The sequence below is a fragment of the Melospiza melodia genome, chromosome Z (genome assembly GCF_035770615.1).
Source record: "Melospiza melodia melodia isolate bMelMel2 chromosome Z, bMelMel2.pri, whole genome shotgun sequence".
Lineage (NCBI taxonomy): Eukaryota > Metazoa > Chordata > Aves > Passeriformes > Passerellidae > Melospiza > Melospiza melodia.
Genome location: NC_086226.1, coordinates 24,954,332 through 24,975,619, shown reverse-complemented (window position 1 = coordinate 24,975,619; position 21,288 = coordinate 24,954,332). Strand labels below are relative to the sequence as shown.

The following is a 21,288-nucleotide window of genomic DNA, read 5'->3' as shown; positions in this document are numbered from 1 at the left end:
CAGTCACAGAAGCCTTCACACAGAAAGAAACACAGTGAGGGTCTAAACTTTTTTCAGGGACTGATAACTTGTAACAAAACGATAGCGACGGGAAAAAACCCAAACAGCACCCCATTAAACTCAGCTACTTCAAATATAGTTCATCCTTTAAGTAGCATACAGCGAAGAAGACAGGTCAAGAACCAAAAATTGGAAAACACACTGTGAGTGCATGTGAACTTCACCACAGAAAGGACACAAAATATCTATTTGAAACACTGACAACAGATACATAAAGTTTCAGATGATAATTAAATGTTTCGTGCGATGGAACAATGTGATACAATGTTTTGTGTGACAAGGTTCCATCAACAAAGAGCATCAAGACTTTTTCAGTAAATGAAGGATTACCTAAAGGACTTGCATTCCAATTCACTACTGGTACTGTAAACAAATATTTATTACGAAATTAGTACGATTTAAGATTGATTGCAACAAGAATCAGAAAAATATCACTACAGACAAAAGGTTTCTTTATCTGTTGTACCGACAGCAGTTTAGAAGAGTATGTGAATATTTTTTCTAACCAAAGGTAGAAGAACTAAATACTTAAAGATGTTGTCCAGGAATGGTTCTTTATAATAATGTTTTATTTATGGTGCACTAAAACATTCACCAATGTTTCACCTTTGGCATTTACTATGCAGTACTACAGGGTATGAGATTTACGTACTTTACATTTACACTTCTGTAAAGGAAATGCAAAGAAGAATGAACTTAACCTGACAAGCTGCAAACATATTACTGCATAAGAAAGTCTTGCACAAGGCTCTGAAAGCCTTTCACAGAATTACACCTCCACAAGGAATTCTGCCAAACAGAGAGGCAACTGAACTCACTCATCTTCTTTGAGCAAGCTGAATTGAATTAATGAAAGGTCCAGCTCTTGAGCCAAAAGCTCTTGCCAAACCATGGCAGTTATATTAAACTTATGGAGCTGCACAGCTCTTCAGTGAGTTGGGGTCTGCAGTGGGCAAGGTTTATTTCAGAGACAAGAAATTAACTTACCGTTGTTTTTCACAGTAATTCCTAAACACAAAGGCAGAACAAGATTAGTGAAGATTATTTCTTACTTAAGTTTTAGGAATTGCATTATAGACATTTTTCTCCATCAAACTATTGTATTTTGAAATTTAAATTTCAACTTACTCAGATTTCTTTTCACATGTCTTAGATGACTCTTCTATTTTTTTCTCTAGTTCCAAAACAAGTTCCTCTTTGCTCAAAAGGGTTTGCTGCGTTTGCATAAGTTCTTCTATTACTGTTTTTAACCTGTAAACAAATTTCAGAAACCCAGCCTGTGAATGCATAAACTGTGTACATTGTAATCTTTTTCCTGAAGACGTAAAAGAGCATTATTTTTTAGATTATGTTACTCAGTGCTTAGTGATAGTTCTTTTTTTGTGTGGCTGGACCTTCACGTTGCTAATCTGTATTGTTAGAGATTTTGTGTGAGCCTCTGTATACACACAAGGTTACAGAATGATCTCCTGTCTGTAGGTTCTCCTATCAAGAAAATATTTTTACAGAATATGTGATGAGTTCCATGAATTAATGCCTTTCTAATATATTGCTAATTTGTGAGATGCTTTAAGAAAGACAAAAGCTTTCTGACTCATAAAACATGTGTTAAATAAATACACAGAATCAGTAGCTGGGTTGTATTTACTTCTAGAAATAGCAAAAGTACAAATGATCCCTTTCTGTTGTAATACTGATTGTATCTTTCTTTACAATTATCCTTTTCAGGTTACAATCTCTGGTAATGCTTAATTAAAAGTAAAGCCACTCAATAAAAAAGTAAAACCACTCAATACTAACAGAGAAGGGGTATTACACTTTAAAACTATTACTAACAATTCATAATTATACTGGTAAATACTCCAATAACAAAAAAAAAAGTTCCATGAACGTACAACACCATTTGCATTCTAAACAATGCATGTAAATGGCTTACATAATGACAACTTCTAAAATGTGTATCAATCAAGATTGTTAAATCAGAACAATCTCTTAAAGATAAATAAGCATATACATCTTGTTTCCTTTTTGTCATTTATCTATACATCTTTAACTATCTTAATTTATTTTCCCTATATTTTCAAGCCCAATTTCAATAAAATTACTGAAGAAAAAAGTGGAACACAAGCAAAATATATGTAGCAATTACCATTGCACAGATCTACTGCCCAAAACCATTCCAAACCATGGAGTGGTACACCCAACTCTCTAAATATCTAGGAGGCATATTCCACACGTCCATATATGCCAAACTGAGTTACTTGATTCTAAACACTGAATCAAGTCCTTGCTTCCCAATATATTTTATACAATGTTGATTATATATGATCTGTACCCAGTCGTGTACGTTACTCTAGGAGACTAGAACCACTAAAAAAAAGCCATAGAGTGAATGATGAAGATTTATTTCCCAAAAGATAAACCTTCCACATGTGTTTGAGATAAGATAAATACTTAAAACATTTCCCTCAAAGTAACATCATCACAGCTCTGCTTTCCATATACACTTTATCAGTTTTAGGCTGTCAAAATCTCTATGCTGAACTTCTCTATATTTCCTTATACTGGGTCTCCAACTTATTACCAACTAACTTTTTTATTTTAATACTTTGCTAAAGAAAGTAATTTTAAAAAATTTAACTGCTTTTTAAACAGCTTTCTAAACAAAATTTTAATCAATATTGTATTTGCTTAACAACTGATTTACAGGAAGCACATGTTTTATCTAATGATCCAGCATCAACAGTCATGAAATTAAAACGAAACTGATAAGACTTCATCAGTAGAAGGAATGAGTATGCAGACACAACATCTTTATTATTTCACCACTTCAAAAATATTAGATGTTACATTTTATATTGCAATATCAGATTGAAACATTAAGTTGATGTAGTTCTTCCTGAAACTTCTGAGATACTTCAGAAAGATTTTTATTTATCTTATGGGAAAAAAAAAGAAGCTACCAGGTACATCAAAACCACTTGCCTCCTTGCACTTCACATCTATTCTTTGTTTAAACAATAACTTCCATTCAAACTGGCTACAGCTGACAACTCTGCATCTGTCTTCTATCATCTTGGCCCTTGTTCACCAAAGGAATTCTCTTGTGGTGTTGTATATGCCTTATGGATACAATCAGTTTACAGAAGGGTTACTATGACTTAACAGTTAATCACTGTAACACTTGAAAACCACATAATGCCCGTGCCTGGAAAGCTTCCATTTCTATTCCTTTAGTTTTAAGCTCTGTTCTGCTGCAACTATCAATTAAAACAAATGCTTGATCTTAGAGAATTCATATTTCAGAAGAATTGGACATTACTATGCTCATTGATCAGCCTTTAGCTGAGGTTGCTTCCTCTCAGCTTTTAATGCTTCTCTTCAAAGCATAAACACTTACCCTGCTACACTTTTCAGAATTTCTCAGTACTATTCAGTGACATCTATGAATATTAATCAGGAGACACCACAACTCATTCTTTAGAAAGGTTAGCTAGTCAACGCTGACTTTTAACTACCTCCCTTTGTCAAAATTTTATTCATAAATATAAGCTCACCTTAAAATTTAAAAACCAGTTTTCTCATCATGCTCCCTTAAAATACACATTGTTAAAATGATTAAACAGTTATGTAAGTAAAGCTGTCATTTTTTCATTGCATAGTCAATAAAACAGCTGATTCAACTAAATACTATTGATTATAAATCAATATAAGTTTTCGAATGTTTTAAATGTTTGTGTAATAAATCCGTCATGTGCATTTATTTTATTTGGTAGATACTGAAGGTAGTTTTCCTCTGCAGAAACATAATGCAGCATTTTAAAGCTCCAAATCCACGATTTTAATGCTGAAGATAAAAAGTCAAATTTCTATTGTTTCGTCATGTAAAGCCGACGTTTTAAAAGTCATCAACTATGGATAAATGATGTAGTACACTTCTCTTGCTTGCAAATTTCTCATCATACACAGCTGACAGAAATACAGGTTTTTTGGCTGCAGTGGCTTTAAGGCAAGATATCTAGAACACAGTTAACAAGAGCTATGAGTAAAGACCAAGTTACCAAGAACTATGAAAAAAATGAAGCGTTCTGACCTGCATTAAAAAGCAAAAGGACAAACAGGATAATAATAAACAGTTTTTACAGTACCGTGGGACAGTGGAGCTTCATATATAATCTGCACTCCCTACTATATTCATAATAACCCAAATAAAAAGACAGTTTGAAAAGTGACAAAGAATGCTGATCATATAATGTTATTTGAGGTAGGGGGAAGGCTGAATGTGAAAAATAAAAAAGGATTATTCTGGACCTTATGACACTCCATACCGGGGCTGTCATTTCAATACATATGGAAATAAGCAAATATGTAGTGAGGAAAAAATAATCCAAAGCTTTATTTATGTAGAGAATGGAGCATGGATCTCAAATGACCACTACCACTCAGAAATGAAATCTTGGAGATACAGTTGGTGATTCCCTGAAAACACTTGCTTGATGACCTGCTCAGGTCAGAAAATCAAACTGAATGCTTCTCTAGGATTTGTTAAAACCAAAGCAGAGCAAGAACACAGAAAACCTTGGAAGGCCTCCCTCTAAACTCTCTATCTGGATTACCTGTGAAATTCTAGTTATTCATCTCAAAACTAATATAGCAACCTTGAAAATATTCAAATAAAGACAACCAGACGGATAAAGGATGAGTAAGCTTTGTGAAAGGCCAGATTAAAGCTAAAAGATCACTCTGAAAAAGAGATCACAGAACAGAAGTTGAACAGAAATTTACATTATCATAGGCAGAAAGGAACAGATTGTTTGTCTTCTCTTCCAAAACAACAGATTAAGAACCATAAAATGGAAAAAGATAAGAGCAGGTTCACAAAATAGAAAGTTAATTTCTGGAATTCCTTGACCAAAAATTCTATGGACAACAGATACTTTTACACACTGAACCTGACTGAAAAAGACCACAGAAGTAAAGTACTTCCAAGGATATTATAAACTACCTCCACAGCCATTAAAGACATTTATCTCAAAATATTTCAGAGGTTAAAATTATGGGAGGCTGAGGAATTAGCATTATATGATCATCCTGGCTTTGTTCTCTCAACACTTTTTCCCAGTTATCTAACATGGGAATGAAGAAAGTTGAGTGTCTGTCTTTGGTCTGACCTACCAGGGCTTAACTGTCTTTCTCAGAACCCTAAATATATACCAGAAAGTGAACAACTTAATGACAGCAGCACGAAAAAGGGCTACCTGATTTGTGTTCCAGAAATAATGCTACACCATAAAATTTCTCCAATTTGCAGAACCATTTCAAGTGGTTCAAGTGGTTGAATGGTTTGCAGAACCATTTCAAGTGAATGAAGAGAATACTATGAAAATTGTACAGAATATATATATATATATATATATATATATATATATGTAGGTAAATATACCGACATACATTTATAACAAAATTATATACTTCATCAGAAATGTTAATTAGAAAAGCAAGATTTAATCTCTTTTATTTAGATATGCTGCTGTCATATTTCTAAACAGTTGGATACAAAAGACAAGCCAAAGGCAGAATTTTAGAAAAAAATTAATATTCCATTTAAAAAGGAGGCTTAGTATCTATATATTTCTTGCTGCTGTGCTTAAGTACATCAAGATGTACATCATCTCAGAGTTTAGGCAGGAATAATCTCAATACAGTAATGATGCAGAATATATTAAAAAGAGAAGCATGTTTAAAGGAATTGGGGGGGTTTGATTATCATGGGATCTTTTCATAAGATAAAGCTTCTTCATGATTAAGAAGGCAGATACTTCATATTAAAAAAATATTTCAGTACTTACCAAGGGAATAGATTTACAGAAAGTAATCAAATTATACAGAAAAAAAAGAGAGGATGATTAACAGCCTTAAAAAGGAATTAATAAAATCCCGAGTTTCTGTCATGTTGAGAAAACACGGGGCTGGAGAGTAACCTGCAGAAGACACTGCTATATGTTTACATTTGAAAATACTTCACACTAATTTTGGTTTTCAGAAAAGCCTACAAAAAATAATGATCATAGTTTGATTAAGGAAGTGAAATTAAAGAACAGAAAACTAAATGTAAAAATTCCCACAATATGTCATTGATGTCTTATTTGCATCAGTTTTACTTTATAAGGGGAAAATATTTCAAATAAGTCTCACATGAACTGAAATACAGTAGACACAGCAAAAACATCAACCAATGAAATTCTAAATTTCCCATTTTTAATGCACGATTAACAGTTGCAATCCCACAGATGACCACGCAGGACCATTTTATGTCAAAAGTTGAGGCCAATAATATACAAATATAATACTCTCAGCAGTCGATTCATTCCCCATAACAAATGATTAAAGGCGAACTTGGTAAAAGTAATGAAACTATTTAACTAGGCAATATATTAAGAAAACACAGAGAGGTAGTTCATCACCCCATATAGCTTAAAACTGTGAAACACTATACAACTGCTACATCTGTGTTACTAAGTTAATGTACTCTAAAGGTTACAATAATGACGCACAATCTCCTTTAGAAAACAAAAGCGAACACTTAAAAAACAAGATAAATTTATTCATGAAAATTTTCTACACAGTGATTTAAATCACTGATCACATAACTCTACTCAGTGATTTCATCAAAATATTTTGCTGCTGCTTCTAGGGTAGTGAATGTGGAAACACTTTTGGGAAAATGAACCAGCTCCTTCCCAAAGAGGACTCATCATAGATTTGGGGCATTTTATTAACTGGCACAAAGAATTGCATACTTTGAAAATAAGGACAAGTTTTTGAGGAGACTAAGGAGAAGGATTTTTGTGCAAAGAACAGTACAACCAGAATGGGAAAGAGTCTGTACCCTGATAGAAATTGGCCCTTAAAAATGGAGACACAGCCATGCAAGGATCTAAGTGAGCATAGATATAACACAGAATAGCATTTCCAAAGGATGAAAGATTTGTAGCGACTTACATGACTTGCAAACTTTCTGCTGTTAAATTATTCCACATGATCTCATTAGCTTGAAGGTTTTCATTTTCTTCTAGTAAAGACGTATCAAACTCTATTTCTTGTTCAACAACTTCTGATGACCTAATTTAGTAAATAATTGTTATCATTTAAAAATCAACATGTATCTTTGAGTGGATCATAGAGCAGATCATTAGGTTTTGAAGTATTTCATTAACTAGATGATAGCTAAAATTATTTATGACATATAAGGATACATAGCAATTGGATACATATTCTTTTTCCTGTAAAAAAAACATAATTCTAAAGTCTCATGAGATAAAACACACTACAGTTCTTTGAATAAAGTTCACAGCAAAATCAAGACTCTCAAAGACTACCAATGTGAACAGGTGCCTGTTATCTGCTTCCATCACAAACCTGCACATGATGACCACGAATTCACAGATAACCATAACAAGAAGAAAACGAAAGAAATCGTAGAGCTATTTTTTCATACAGTAAAACAGAGTAACAGTTCAGTAAACGGGAAATACACTTTTTAATACACACAGAGCATGTGTTATCTGCATGCTCTGAAGTCTCAACCTGCAATAACTGCAGAGTTGACTTTAAACTAGAACAAGTTTAAAGTTTAGCCCAGAATGCAAATTGCATGCAAATAAACAGCAAACTGGCTCACATTGAGTCTAGACTGCAATGTGTAGTCTGCTGTCAGTATCAAAGTCCTGGCTATTCTCATGTAACTGGAAATTTGTTTTTCTAGAACCAGCCAAACAGACTGTTCAGCCAGCTTTCTGTATCTGCAAAGTAAAACAATTTTCAAATGAGGATGAAGTTTTACAAGAAACAAGGTAAAAGGAATCAAACAGAAACAAATTCCTCTAAGCACTTAAACAGTAGGAGTTTATTGCAGTGTTTTCTCAAGAAGAAATATGAGATTAAAATGCTCACCTGTGAGTATCTATGAAGTCATTATACTCAGAGTTAGGGTCTATCTGTTCCACTGAGGTCTGAATCTCTTTATGGACATTCACAATCTCTTCTGTTACAAGACTGGTGATTTCGCTATACTCATCCAAGATCCCTTTTCTAGAAAGGAAAAAAAAGTCTAGTGTATAATATGGCACTGAAGGCACAGATGGCATTGAAGATGCTTCAAATTTTCTATTTGTTGTTTTGACAAAGTCTTGTTCCAGCTGGCTAAAACGGGAAAAGTATGACAATATATTATTCAAAGAAACAAACAATCTATCATCTGAGGACTTTTTCTACAGGCTTACGCTGGCTCTTAAGACCATGCTCCTTCTGTTGATCTCAGTGCACCAACACACAGCATAGCTAAACTAAAAACTGGAGAGATTACAAGGAAAGGGAATGTATATAGTTCAGAAAGGATGCTCTTCTTCACAGAGGACTTGCCACGCTTGTTATAACCTACACTGAAAGTGAGAAACAACCACTCACATTAAAATTTCAAAGGTTTTCTAAACTTCAACAAACACAACAAAGGACTGAATCAGGAAAAAGGGCAGCGCTGGGAGCATCATCAACTGCCAGAGGCTCATCCTCAAAATGCCTGCTCCACCTTTTATACCCCTGGAGGTCCCATCAGCCAACCCTGGCCCCTCCTGAAGTCTGTCAACTCTTCTTCACCATCTACTGGTGGAGACTGCTTTCTTGTAACCTGACTGAGGTCATGTGTTGTCATGCAACAAGCTTTTCCATTCCCAAAGGCACTATACAAGGGGCACAAGTGCACACCCTCCCTCCACATGACCCTGACAACCAAGGCTGTCCAATGGCAACAATACAGGAAGGAAAAGGGGACTATGGGGAGAACAGAGGGTGACCAAACAAACTACTATAACATAACCATACATCAACAAAAACTTCTCCTAACATATGCAAAATATTAATCTCTTAATTGTGAGAGCCAATCATCACATTACCCATTCATAATACTGAAGGTTTTCATGTTTCATGGCAAAATATATTCTGGCATAAGGCAAAATGATTTACAGAAATGTGTGCATTTCCTTTCAACACTCGCTTTCCATCTTGTTCTAACTTTTTTATGTATATTATTCGTCATTCAGACAAAAATAGGCATAAATCACAAGTAAGCATACATTTACAAGAGGAGAGAAAATTAACCAAGAAGTTGATGTGAGAAAGTACAAGCCACCCAACCTTGTCTTCATCTGCTTTCAAGAGTGGGAAAATCCAAGTGGAAAAGGAATGGCAAAGGAAGAGGTGGTATTGTGACACTACTCTTGTTTAATAACATCCAGTGACACACACTCAGAACACCCTCCTATTCTCCTTAACTTTCAGTTTTCCTTCATCATATACCTTCATAATTATTTCCTATTTCATTTTTATCTCTGATAAACTTGTTAGCTTGCCAGGATCTGAAGCATGGTGGCCACTCAAAAAACACTGATGAATTTTGGCTAGTCAAATATGCAGAGGAAAAAGTGTAAATGCATTTTTTCTGGATAAGATCTCAAGTTGTGTTTGCTCTGTAAAAAGAGAATGGTGTGATAGGATTTTTTCAGTGCACTAATTCTGAGCAGAAAGCAGGCAAGAGAAGGCATTAAATCTTGTCTTTTTCTGAGAATATGTGTAAAAAAGTTCTAGAAAATACTTCAAGGAGTGTGATGAACAGATAGATAAACATCAACAATAGCAGTGCCATATCTTAGAGAATCTATATCAATTACAATGACAAAAAAGAGGAAAAATATCATCAGCAATATTAATCTATACTTTTTCAGGTCTAAAAAACAAATTCACCTGCAAAATTGGGGCTATTGAGGAAGATTTGCTTCACAGAGGTTGTAACACTAAGCTCTACACCTGAAATCAGCATCTCTATACAAGCACCAAAAAAAAGTTAATATAATAGAATCATTTTCCAATACATTCAGAACTCACAAAAAAGTCTATGTAGTGAAAAAAGTATTTTCTACAGGTTTTTACTCCAGGAAGAGTAAAGATAAGTTCAATAAGCTCTTGTTTCATCATAAATTTCCTCAGTTAATTATTACAGCTCGTGATTCTAAAACAATAACATGAATTAGAGCACACATATTTAATTGTAACCTTTTGCTGTGATCTTACATATAAAATTAAAAGGACCATACAGGGAGTACTACAAAGCTTTACTTCAATACCAGCCCCTGAAACAAAAAAATTAAAATGTTACTGCACAGGGAAGCTAATGATTCCTGCACCATATAAAGTGTGGAGTCCCCGACTCTCCCTCAGTTCCTGTGCACTGAAATAAAGATGAATTCTGAATTCAGAACAGGGAAGACAATGAATTAAAAAAGAGTATTTCACATCTAAATTAAGAACTTACAAAAAAAAGCTAACCACCCCTTTTTTAAGCTAAGACAAGGAGGCAGCATGGTGGTTACAAACCAGAAAGGAGGGCTGAAAGTCCTCACTATCTGTTCTCAGATATCACCACTTTGCATGTACTCTGTAATGATGTAAGAATGATCTTTTAGGGAAGAGGTCACAGTATTTTTAAGGGGAGACTCCTTACAGAGAGATCAAGTTTACATAATTCTGTTAATCCTCCCACCCATACCATTAACTATGCATCCGATTGTGGCGCCTCCACAATCACTTTCAAGACAGTTGGGCAGTTTAAACCAAACTCACTGCTGGTGGAATTTCATAATAATGACTACCAGAGAAGCAACAAACTTGCTATAGTCTATAAACTGAAGGAAAAGTCATGAGCTCAAATATAAACACTGCAGTCAATCTGTAAGAATTTATAAAAAGATGGTGTCTTGTTGATAGGCTTAAGTGAGCACTCACAACTACTGTATGTTTCAATTGGACCGACTTTTTTCAACTGTTATCCCCTGATATATAAGTAATTAATCACAGTTTCTTATTTTCACTTATTCTTATAAATTAATTAGAATACTACACATACAAATTTTACAAGTTAGAAATATTTAAGAATACATCTTACAGGGCTTTAATCATTTCTTCTTGCATCTTTTGTAGTGAATCAAGTAACAGAGGAAGTGTAGTATCATAATACTGGTGCTGATGTAATTGTGCTCCTTTCAGCGCCAACACATACTGGTTATGCAACATATGGAGTTTCATAGTGGCTTTTTCACACCGATCTTTGGCTTTCTCTGTCTCCTTTCCTGAGAGAAAACAAAACAAAAATGGTGATTTAAAAAGTATACAGGCCTACAGATGACACATCTGGTAAATTTATGTCAGGTTTGCCTCTTTATCTGCAGTAATTTCCAAGGTACTTCTATGAGGAAGGTAAAATCCAACCACTTCCGGATAATTAGTATGATCAAATGTTTAGGTTTTCTAGTTAATAAACTTCATAAGAAAAAAGGTTATTTTCTTTGAGCAGAAATGTAAGAATTTCTTATCTAAAAGTATATAAAAACCACAAGTATAAAAATAATACAATATCAACAACAAAGAAATCTTGGATTTCTATCTCAAAACTTTTCTTTTATTTGCAAAATCATATTTTTAGAAGATAAAGCGATGTCCTCCTATACTAGATGCACTAAAAATATATTATTTTTTGTATTCAAGCATTCCTATTGCTACCTATAATCCTAATAAAGCAATGATGCAGTCAGTCCACATGAGCAGCTGAACCCTCACACTGTTACTCCTGCTCAAAATGCCCAGCTTCTCTCCTACACCCTAACATTCCCCTATCCTGATCAAGATTGGCTCTACAGCCCCAGCATTGCACCACTGAGACTGGAATTCCTCAAGTTCAAGCTGACAGGACCAGCTGAGAGTTGAATAGCAGAACTACAAGGTATTTCATGAGGTCACCTATTCCATTCTTTGCCACAGTAACTGCACAGCTACGTGAAGTATGTTATCAACACTTTTTCCACCACAAATCCAAAATGCAGCCCTGCAACAGCTACTGTGAAGAAAATAACCATAACCACAACACACACATAAGCTTTTAATGACATCCTTGCTGTCTTCTTGATATTTACCAAGTATCTCATTACTTTTTCAGGAACTAAGAGCATTTTAAATTATTCTCATATCTGCAAATATCAAGCACAGAGTCACAAGTACCTGCACAGATAAATATATACTACCTCAAGCAATCTCATTCAGACTACTGCATTTCTTAGAAACTTAAAATAATTTATGTAAGTAAAAACACGTCTACTACCCATCACAAAGCAGCTGAGAAAAAAGAAAATGTAAGCATTCATAGCTAAGTGGCAAAACAGCTGCTTGAAAGCAGACCTTGAAGAGCTGTGTCATATAAGGAATACACAAGGGACTGTGAACTCAAATAAATCAAAACAGAGCAACATTAAAGGCACACTAAAAAGAAGTTGAGGGAAAACCAGTAACAAATCCTCTTTCATATACATTGGAGTCAGTAACCTTGTCAGAAAAAGTAAACAAGAGTCACCATATAAAAGGAGCTGGTACAAGAAAAGATTTTTTTTTGCTTCTGTGATCACTACCTCAGACCTTCAGAGATTTCCAGGATGAAATATTACTTCGTGAAAGAGTCAAAGAATCTCTTTTTTCTAACCTGTCAGAAAAAGAGGCTGTTGAGAATAAATGAAATGAGAACAAATTATGAGGACTGGATGGTGCTTAGCTATGAAACTTCAAAGGTACTTGAGAAAGTTTATCTAAAATATTATGATTAGATTATACAGGAGGAAGTAGGAACTCAATGGAGTGTCCCAGGAACATCAGCTGGACTCTGATAGATGAGGTGATGAAGACAATGACGATGATGCTGTCTGAAAGTAGCAATCAGGGAAACCAAATGTGAAGAACTGGAATAAAAGCTGTCATAGTTTGACACTGGCCAAATGCCAAGCACCCATGAAAGTTGCTCCCCCAACCTCCCCTGCCACAGCTGGACAGAGGGAAAATAATTTAATGAATAACAGAGATGGGCAGAGAGAAAGTAAGTTAAGGAAGGGTTCTTGAGTTAAGGAAGGAGAAAAAACATTTCAAGGGCAAAACAGGTTCAACTTAAAGGTACAAGGTGAATTTATTACTAACAAAATCAGGGGAGGATAATGAGAAGTCAAATAAGCCCTTAAATACACCTCTGTTCCCCCACCCCCTCCCTCCTTCCCTCCAACAGTGGAGGGAGACAGGGCGTGGCAGTTTTGGTCAGTCCATCACCTGAGGGGTTCTTCCACTCCTCCAGGAGAGGAGTCCTTCCCCTGTGAGGCCATGGCGTCCCTCCCACAGGAGACAGCTCCCCATGAACTCCTCCAGTGTGGGTCCACTCTCACAAACAACAGCCGTACTGCACCTCCTGCAACATGAACTCCCACCATGGGCAGACACTCCTCCCAAAACTGCTGTGGCAGGGCTCACTCCAGGGGGTGCACTCCTCCAAGGACAGGCTGCTCCAGCCTGGAAGCAAGGGCCCTCTCTCCACTGGGTCTCTCACTGGGTCACAGCCTCCTCCAGGCATCCACCCGCCCCAGCATGGGCAGCTCCCCCATGGGCTGCAGGTGGATCTCTGCACTCCCTGTGCACCCATGGGCTGCAGGGGCACAGCTGCTTCACCGTGGTCTTCACCACAGCCTGCAGAGGAATCTCAGCTCCAAAGCCTGGAGCAGCTCCACCTCCTCCATCTCCATTGACCTTGGGGTCTCCATGTTGTTTTCCCTCCTCCTCTTCTCTGGATAGGAAAAAACTGTGTCCCCTTTGTTTTGATTTTCTTCTTAAATATGTCATCACAGAGTTGTTACCAACCTCTGTAATTGGCCCAGCTTTGGCCAGCAGCATGTCCATCTTCAGAGCTGTCAGGGATTGGTTCTGCCGGACATGGTGGAAGCTTCTGGCAGCTTCTCACAGAAGCCACCTCTCTAGCCCCCCACTACCAAAACCAGGCCATGCAAAACCAAGATAAAAATCCTGAGAGGTACTGATTAAAACAACAGTAAATTATAGAGTGAATATTTAGAGAGGTGCACATGGGTAAAGAACTATTCCAGTTTAGTAATCTAAATGCACACAGAAATGAGATCTTGGGGTCAGCACTTCTGTCAGCAAGCTTGACAGGAATATGATCTCAGTGTTCAGCAGTTGCTGAACACAATGCTATTTAGCAAAGGAGTAGACTGGGTTGTTATGCTACTGATCAAATCCACTTAAAAGTGTGAAATCTGTTGACCTCAAGAAGAATATATCTGATGTGCAAAAGGTTTAGAAAAGGGCATTACCATCAGAAAGGTGGGAAACAAGACAAACACAGGAAGAGTTACTACAGTGAAGGATCCTGAAGCACTAGGAGTCTGAGGAGAAACGTGTAAGAACAGACACAGTTAACAGATCTGCACAACCACTTTCAATGTAAAAACCGTACATTTTATGAGATTATATGGAAAGAGTCAAAAAAAAAAGACCTTCTTCAATAAGCACACAGCTGACCTATGGTTTCTTCTGGTAAAAGTTATCATCAGCAAAAAAAAAAGAAACTTACATGTGAAGGGACAAGTATATGTAAAATAAAAATAAAGGGAAAAAAAATCCTGAAGAGTTACTAAGAACTAGGACAGCACTTCTGACTCGGAACTCCCTAGGTAACAAATTACCATGAAGCCAAAGCACGTTTCTATCAGTTTGTACTCTCCTATGGCGCTCTAGACACTTGCTACTTCACACCACTGTCAGCTGCATTTCAAACACAGATTAATAAAAATCACTTTAAAAGGATATTATGTCTTTCATTTAATTGAAAACAATCCAACTGCTGACCTAATTTTGTACATGGAAGGTACAGATTTCTTACATTACAATTTATCTGAATTACTGTGTGCAACAAAGACAAAGCACATCTCCAGAGCTGTCACCAGAGAATTTTTCATGTAGGTATGAATGAAACAATCCACTTTAAAAATTTCTGTAGAACTGTTTTGGAGAGATAACATTCACAAAGCTATCTTAAACTTTAGCCAGACATAGCAGGTTTTGTCTGTGGCATATCATCTAAACTTATGTTTCATATGGAGACCAATTCCCCCCCACCAAAAAAAACCCCACCGTACTTATCAGTATTTATTTCTAAATGAAATATAGACAATTTATAAGGGAAAAAATAATCCAACACATGAGAATAACATCCCAGAAGTTAAATATCCCCAAATATGCATGTCTGACATCAGCACAACAACGTAACAGGAGGGTAAAATCCTATTTTCCTATCTGCCTTAGGAACTAAATTCCTCCTGTATGTACATTATTCCTGACCAGAAAACCTCAACTAATTTCAGAGTATTATACAGAAGTATCATACATGCTTTTTTCAAATACAGTAGGTTACAGAGTCAACCTGGTCATCTTCAGAGTAAAACATAAACACTATAAGGTCTTTCTGGAGAAGGAAAGGTATGTGGAGCATCGGGAAATACTGGAAGATGACTGAAGAGAGTTTGGAAGGGAAAGGAACAGGTCATGTACAGTAGAGGATGAAGACTGGATGAAAAAGGAGAGGACAAACTATTGGAAGCCAAGGCTGAAATGTTTTGCTTGCCAGTCCACGCTGTTCAGGAAGCCAGAAGAGTCAGGCAAGGTGGTAGCAGAGGCAAAAATGCTGCAGCATTTCTTGGGTTATTCTGTGTTTGCCTGTTCATACTCAAGCATCCCCTGGGTCAAATATTCTAAAATTATCTCCATATGTCATAGTTTAAGAGCTACAAGTTGTCTATGCATGTGTTTAAAAGACCTTCTTTATCAGTTTTCAGCTTATGAAATATTAGCACATCTGAAATCATACCATGTACCATCAGGCTTGTGACCAGTGAACTGCAGCAAACCACCTTCAACAGCTAAACTAAACTGAAAATTTACACTAAAATTATCAAATAACTCACAACTTAGTAATACTACATCTCCTTCAGAATAACTCATTAGCATCTAAACTATCTGATGTTCCCATCTGTTCTAAGGACTAAACACCTTTGCTACACATTATTCCTCCAAAGAACACCTCAACTAATTGTGACATAAATCAAATTATCATATTCATTCAACTTTAAATTAGACCCTTGGATCTATATTTAATTCAGGGAACATAGTTACAGTATTATTTTCATACTGTAATTTATTTTTTAAAGTAGCAAAATGCAGTGAAGCAGCATACACAGTTGTTCTACATGTCAATTAGCACAGAGGAAAACATCCAATTTTCTTTATCTCTACAATGAATTTCATAAATAGATATAATTATAATTCTACTGCCATCAGCTGTTGACAAAACTGTTTAATGTTAATAGAAACTGATGGGTATACAATATGTCACACCATAAACTGTACTGTGAAGCTTGCAAAATTCAATTATGGAAGTTTTATATTTACAGAGAAAAGGCTGGCATTCTTTTTCACTCATTCTGGAGTCTAGTATTCCAGTTTCTAATAGAAACTCATTTAAGATTTTACTGCATACAGTACAACAGAGCCATCCAGGAAAAGAATGTTTTAGTCTATTTTCAATTAAAAGGCAGATTTGCCAATCCCAAATTCTTGCAACCATAATTGTTAGACTCTTGTGGCCTAATAATCACCTAGAATAGAAGAAAAAATACTGGATGGGACAAAAAACTGAGAAAAATTTTAGCTCATAATGTTAATCTTTTTTTAAATCAGCATCAATGTACAGTCCAAATGCCTCAGGGAAGCTGACCTTAAGGAAATAAACAATGCAGACAGAGAAAGTTTTCACACATATTTTGGCTTTAAAAGAAATAATTATGCTAGTGAGCTCAGGCTTTTCCCCGTTTTCCCAGGTTTTCCAACTCCTTCCAGCTAGACCTTCATTCCGAAGTGATGACAAAGTATTCACAAAAGACTCAACAGAGATCATTATAAAGGCTTAGCTCACAACAGACAAACTAAATTTCTAGATTTATAGTCCCGGTACTGAAACGTGACCTTTGGCTTCAGCACACAATGAACACCATCCCATGTAGACATACCAATGACACAATATTACACAAGGCCAGTTTTTGACAATTAAGTTCATTTATTTTCAAAAGGAGCCAATGACACATCTGATGTCACAATATATGGTTACATCCCTTCAACAGAAACACAGTGAGAAACTTTAAATATGCTAAAATTGTAGGAACAGACAAACAAAATGAAAAATAGGACAAGGTGACTATCTACACAAATAACAAGAAGGAAGAAAGTCTTTATACGTAAATAAAACCGTGGCTAAAAATCCACAGAGACTGAGGACTAAAATATATGTCAGGAGCATAACCATGTCTTGTAGTTCAGGCACTGCAAAAAGCAAATCCATCCAAATTTCTGGGTATAGGTAAGTACAGGGAAGAGCAGCAAAGGCAATGTCATAAGAAATGTGGGCAGCAATGATGCTGCCAGGGGAAACCTGGACAGTACCAAAAGTGACTACAGAGATCTAGGGGCAGACATGAAAAGCACAAGGGATCAGGCTGTGTCCTCCTTAGTGCTGCCAGGGAAGAGAAAAGGTGCAAGGAGAGCACTGACAATCCAGGCTGGTAAGTAGCTGCAGAACCAGTGTCAGCCACCTGGGTGTGTATTCCACAACCATGGGACCCTTTTTGCAGACCACCATCTGCTTGAAAGATAGGAAGCCCCTTCCTAAGCAGAGTAAAAGTATTTTTGTCAGTAAGATGACTGACCTCATTCGGAGGGCTTTAAACTAGTAACTACACAGGATGGAGAGGGTGACCTACAGTCCTGAGGAAGGAGACTGCTAAGGAAAGGGCACAGTAAGATGGGAAGGGATCAGTCACAAAGAAAACAAAACAGGAGGTGCAGGTGGGCAAGAAGATCCCTGCAAAGCACAAATGTGAGAAGTCACAGAAATCCTTTCCAGGACCTCAGCATGCTGCCATGACGTTCCTGTGTATTCCTGCATGCAGTGTGGGTGATAAACGTGGTGAGTTGGGTGTCTGTGCACAGCTGTAGGACCAGGATGCTGTCAGGAACACGGAGGCAGAACCAGAGCTATGCAATGTTGAGTTCAGTCTCCTGGGGAAAAGCAGTCCAGGAAGTCAAGGAGAGAATTGCTCTTCACATGAGAGAGCAGCTGGAGTGCATGGAGCACTGCCTCAAGATGGATGAGGGGTGACAAAGGAGTGACCCAGTGAGTTAGGATTAAGGAGGGAACAGGTGAGGTCCCACAGAACACTAAGCAGCTTGGCTCCAGAGTTACTGCAATTTTCTGGATTAAAATCTCACTAAGTATCACATTATTTGATTTCAGAAAATTTTTAAATGGAAAAAGAGGAGAGAATCAGAGATTTTGCTATTTTTCTTTTTTCTTTTTTTTTTTTTTTTTTTTTTCAGGAAGTAACAATCTTCCCCTGAATAAGTATGGAAATCTTGAGCATGTAATAATTTTTAAGACAGAAAAAAACCTTTCTTCCTCGGTTTGATTTAGAAACTTTTATTTTTGTAAATGCCAGCACTAAACTATAAAGCTGACAACGCATACAGTGATCTATAATGAATTTCCCATTCTTTATGACTGCCGTTTTTCAATAATTTTCCAGAACTGCATTTCTTTCCATCTACACATTTTTCCAGCATTTTCAACAGCACAGACCATTTCTGAGGGTTTTGCTGTCTTTACATTTGTTTATCAATTCCAAAAGTGCAATACAGTAACTTCCTTATTTATTTCAACTTTGGAGACACACCTTTTCACAGAGCAATATTTAATAGTGCCTGGAAAACAACACTCCATTACATTATTTGCTTACATTATAGTACCAAACACACTGAACACATTCTTTACACACATGAATGAGATGGCTGTGGCTTTCAAATAGCTCTTTTTCTAGAAACATATTTTTTTAACACAGTAAAATATTTTTACATGAGAGAATCATAAAACTTGACTCAGCTACTCCACAGACTGATACTGGAGTGGAACAGGGTCTTCATCTCAACTGAATTTTAGTATGGACTAAGCACCTAAATTACAGCAAGTAATTTAAAAGCCTAGATATGGTGGGGGGAAAAAAAAACTACTTTTATACATCAAACCAATGTAACAATGTATACTTACGTAAATTGATTCCAAACACAGTACATTACACAACTTACAGTTAGTTCTTGAGAAAAAAATAATTGCACCCTGCTTTTGGAGGCAATCTTCTACTTCTCCAGTTCTATTTCCTCATAGTTTGTTCAATTTCCCAGATTTTTATTGTGCAATAGGAAAGACACAGGTTGTAGAACTTGCTCTGTAATTGATTGTTCTGTACTACCCACTTAAGTGATTTCAGGACCTTTCTGATCCAAATTAATAAAATTCCATATTTCATACTATAATGCTAGAAACATGTAAATACCATAGGTGATTATGAAAATCACTTCCTCATACAATAGTTCTTATTGATCCAAAAAGAACCACCAGTGACATGACTTTTGAATCATTTGGACTCCCATACCGAGCCCAACTTCACTTCCCTAAAACTAGGCTAGGATATTCCAATTGGAAGGGACCTACAAGAATTACAAGGTTGAACTGCCTAATCAATTCAGGGCTAGCAAAAAACTAAAGCATGTTTTGGAGGGCATTGTCCAAATGTCTGCTAAACACTGACAGCCTTAGGGCATCACCCACCTCTCTGGGAAGCCTGTTCCAATGTTCAAACACTCTCTCAATGAATGAATGTTTCTTAATGTCAAGTCTGAACATCCCCTGGCACGGCTGTGAGCCCTTCCCATGTGTCCTGTCCCTGGATCCCAGGGAACAGGGATCAGCACCTCCCTCCCTCTCCACTTCCCCTCCCCAGGAAGCTGCAGAGAGCAGTGAGGTCACTCCTCAGCCTCCTTTTCTCCAAAATGGACAAACCCCAACTCCTCAGCTGCCCCTCACTGGACAGCCCTTCCAGCCCTTCCACCAGCCCCACTGCCCTCCTCTGGGTGCAGCCCAGCGCCTTCACACCCTTCCTCAAGTGTGAGGCCCAGAAGTGCTCTCAGTGCTCCAGGTGAGACCTCATAAAACACTAAATACAGAAGACTATCCCACTGCTGATTCTCTGTTTGTGCTGTGTTTGATGCACCCCAGATGACATCTGTCACCCTGCTGACAGATGTGGAGCGGGCCATTCACCAGCACAACAGGTCTCCCTCTGCAGGGCTGCTCTCCAGCCACTCCACTCCCAGTTAAGACTTTTAAATATTCCTATCTACAAAGCAATTTTTATGCAAACTGCTGCCATTAAACTAGGACAGCTTTGACTGTCAGCTCTGTCTCTGGAAACATGCTCAGAAGTTTAGTGGGTGACCAGCCTTATCATCATTCTGCAAAACAAGAGATGCAAACAGAGTGGTCTCAATTAACACAAGTTTTACAACACCAAAATCACAAAGACAGAAACAAGATAGGATCTTCACCTTCAATCTCAAAGGTCTTCCTCCTTTTTATGTCTTGCAAGATTGTTACATTAATCTATTTCTTCAACAAGTAAAATCACTTACTCCTTTCTCCACTCAACCAGTTTCTGGGAAGAGGATAGGTTTCTCCCAATTATGACTTGACAAATTAATGACTGAAAATAATAAATAGTTTTGTAATGGGAAAAAAAACCCCAAAATTATTTGTGTATATTTAAAGAGTTCAAATTTACAGAATACCACATCTAAACTTCTGAGTAAAGAATCAGTTCACCAAAGCTATCAGCGTAATCTTAAGTAAGTAACATAGCATAAAAATATCAAACATGAATGTTCTATATTTTGAACTGCTGTCAGATACTGTCAGGGCAAGCTATTAAGCACCTCTAGCCAATTCTCAGCCCTGTGCCTGCTGGTTTGTGAGGAAAGCACCTCCTGGTGCTGCATGTCTGTGTTAAGAGGAAACAGCATGTCCCAGCTGGTCTCACATTCCATAAGAAGTCACCACAATCTCTTTGCACTCCCTGGGGTTTCCTGCTCTAGAAGCTTTATTTTACACAGAAAAAAACAACCCGACCCCTTCCAAGCAAAAGCACTGGTAGTAAATATGTGTTGAAACACTTGCAGTAGAGCATTAATTTTAAATCTATGCAGGCTGCTGGCCTCTGTAAGACAAGACCAGTTCAGCCAGTGTTACTTGTTTTGTCTTAACAATATGAGAGTTTCAGTCAAAGCTGAGCTTAAAAAAAAAATCTTACTAGGAGTTTCCCTCATTGCAGCAACAACTCCAGGCAACATATACCACCAGGA

At 36.9% G+C, this 21,288-nt stretch overlaps 1 protein-coding gene across 6 annotated transcripts in view; it reads right to left on the bottom strand.

Annotated features, from left to right (window-relative positions):
- FER (FER tyrosine kinase) overlaps positions 1-21,288 on the bottom strand; it is a 155,153-nt gene that overhangs the window by 102,809 nt on the left and 31,056 nt on the right. For 5 of the 6 annotated variants that reach the window (XM_063180765.1, XM_063180770.1, XM_063180766.1 and 2 more), the window contains 4 exons: positions 11,057-11,240; positions 8,014-8,151; positions 7,063-7,182; positions 1,189-1,311 (listed from right to left, as the gene is read on the bottom strand). In XM_063180765.1, coding sequence (XP_063036835.1) covers positions 1,189-1,311; positions 7,063-7,182; positions 8,014-8,151; positions 11,057-11,240 — 565 coding nt within the window. Of the gene's footprint in view, positions 1-1,188; positions 1,312-7,062; positions 7,183-8,013; positions 8,152-11,056; positions 11,241-20,009; positions 20,386-21,288 lie in introns of those variants that run through there. The other variant, XM_063180772.1, reaches the window with a different exon arrangement.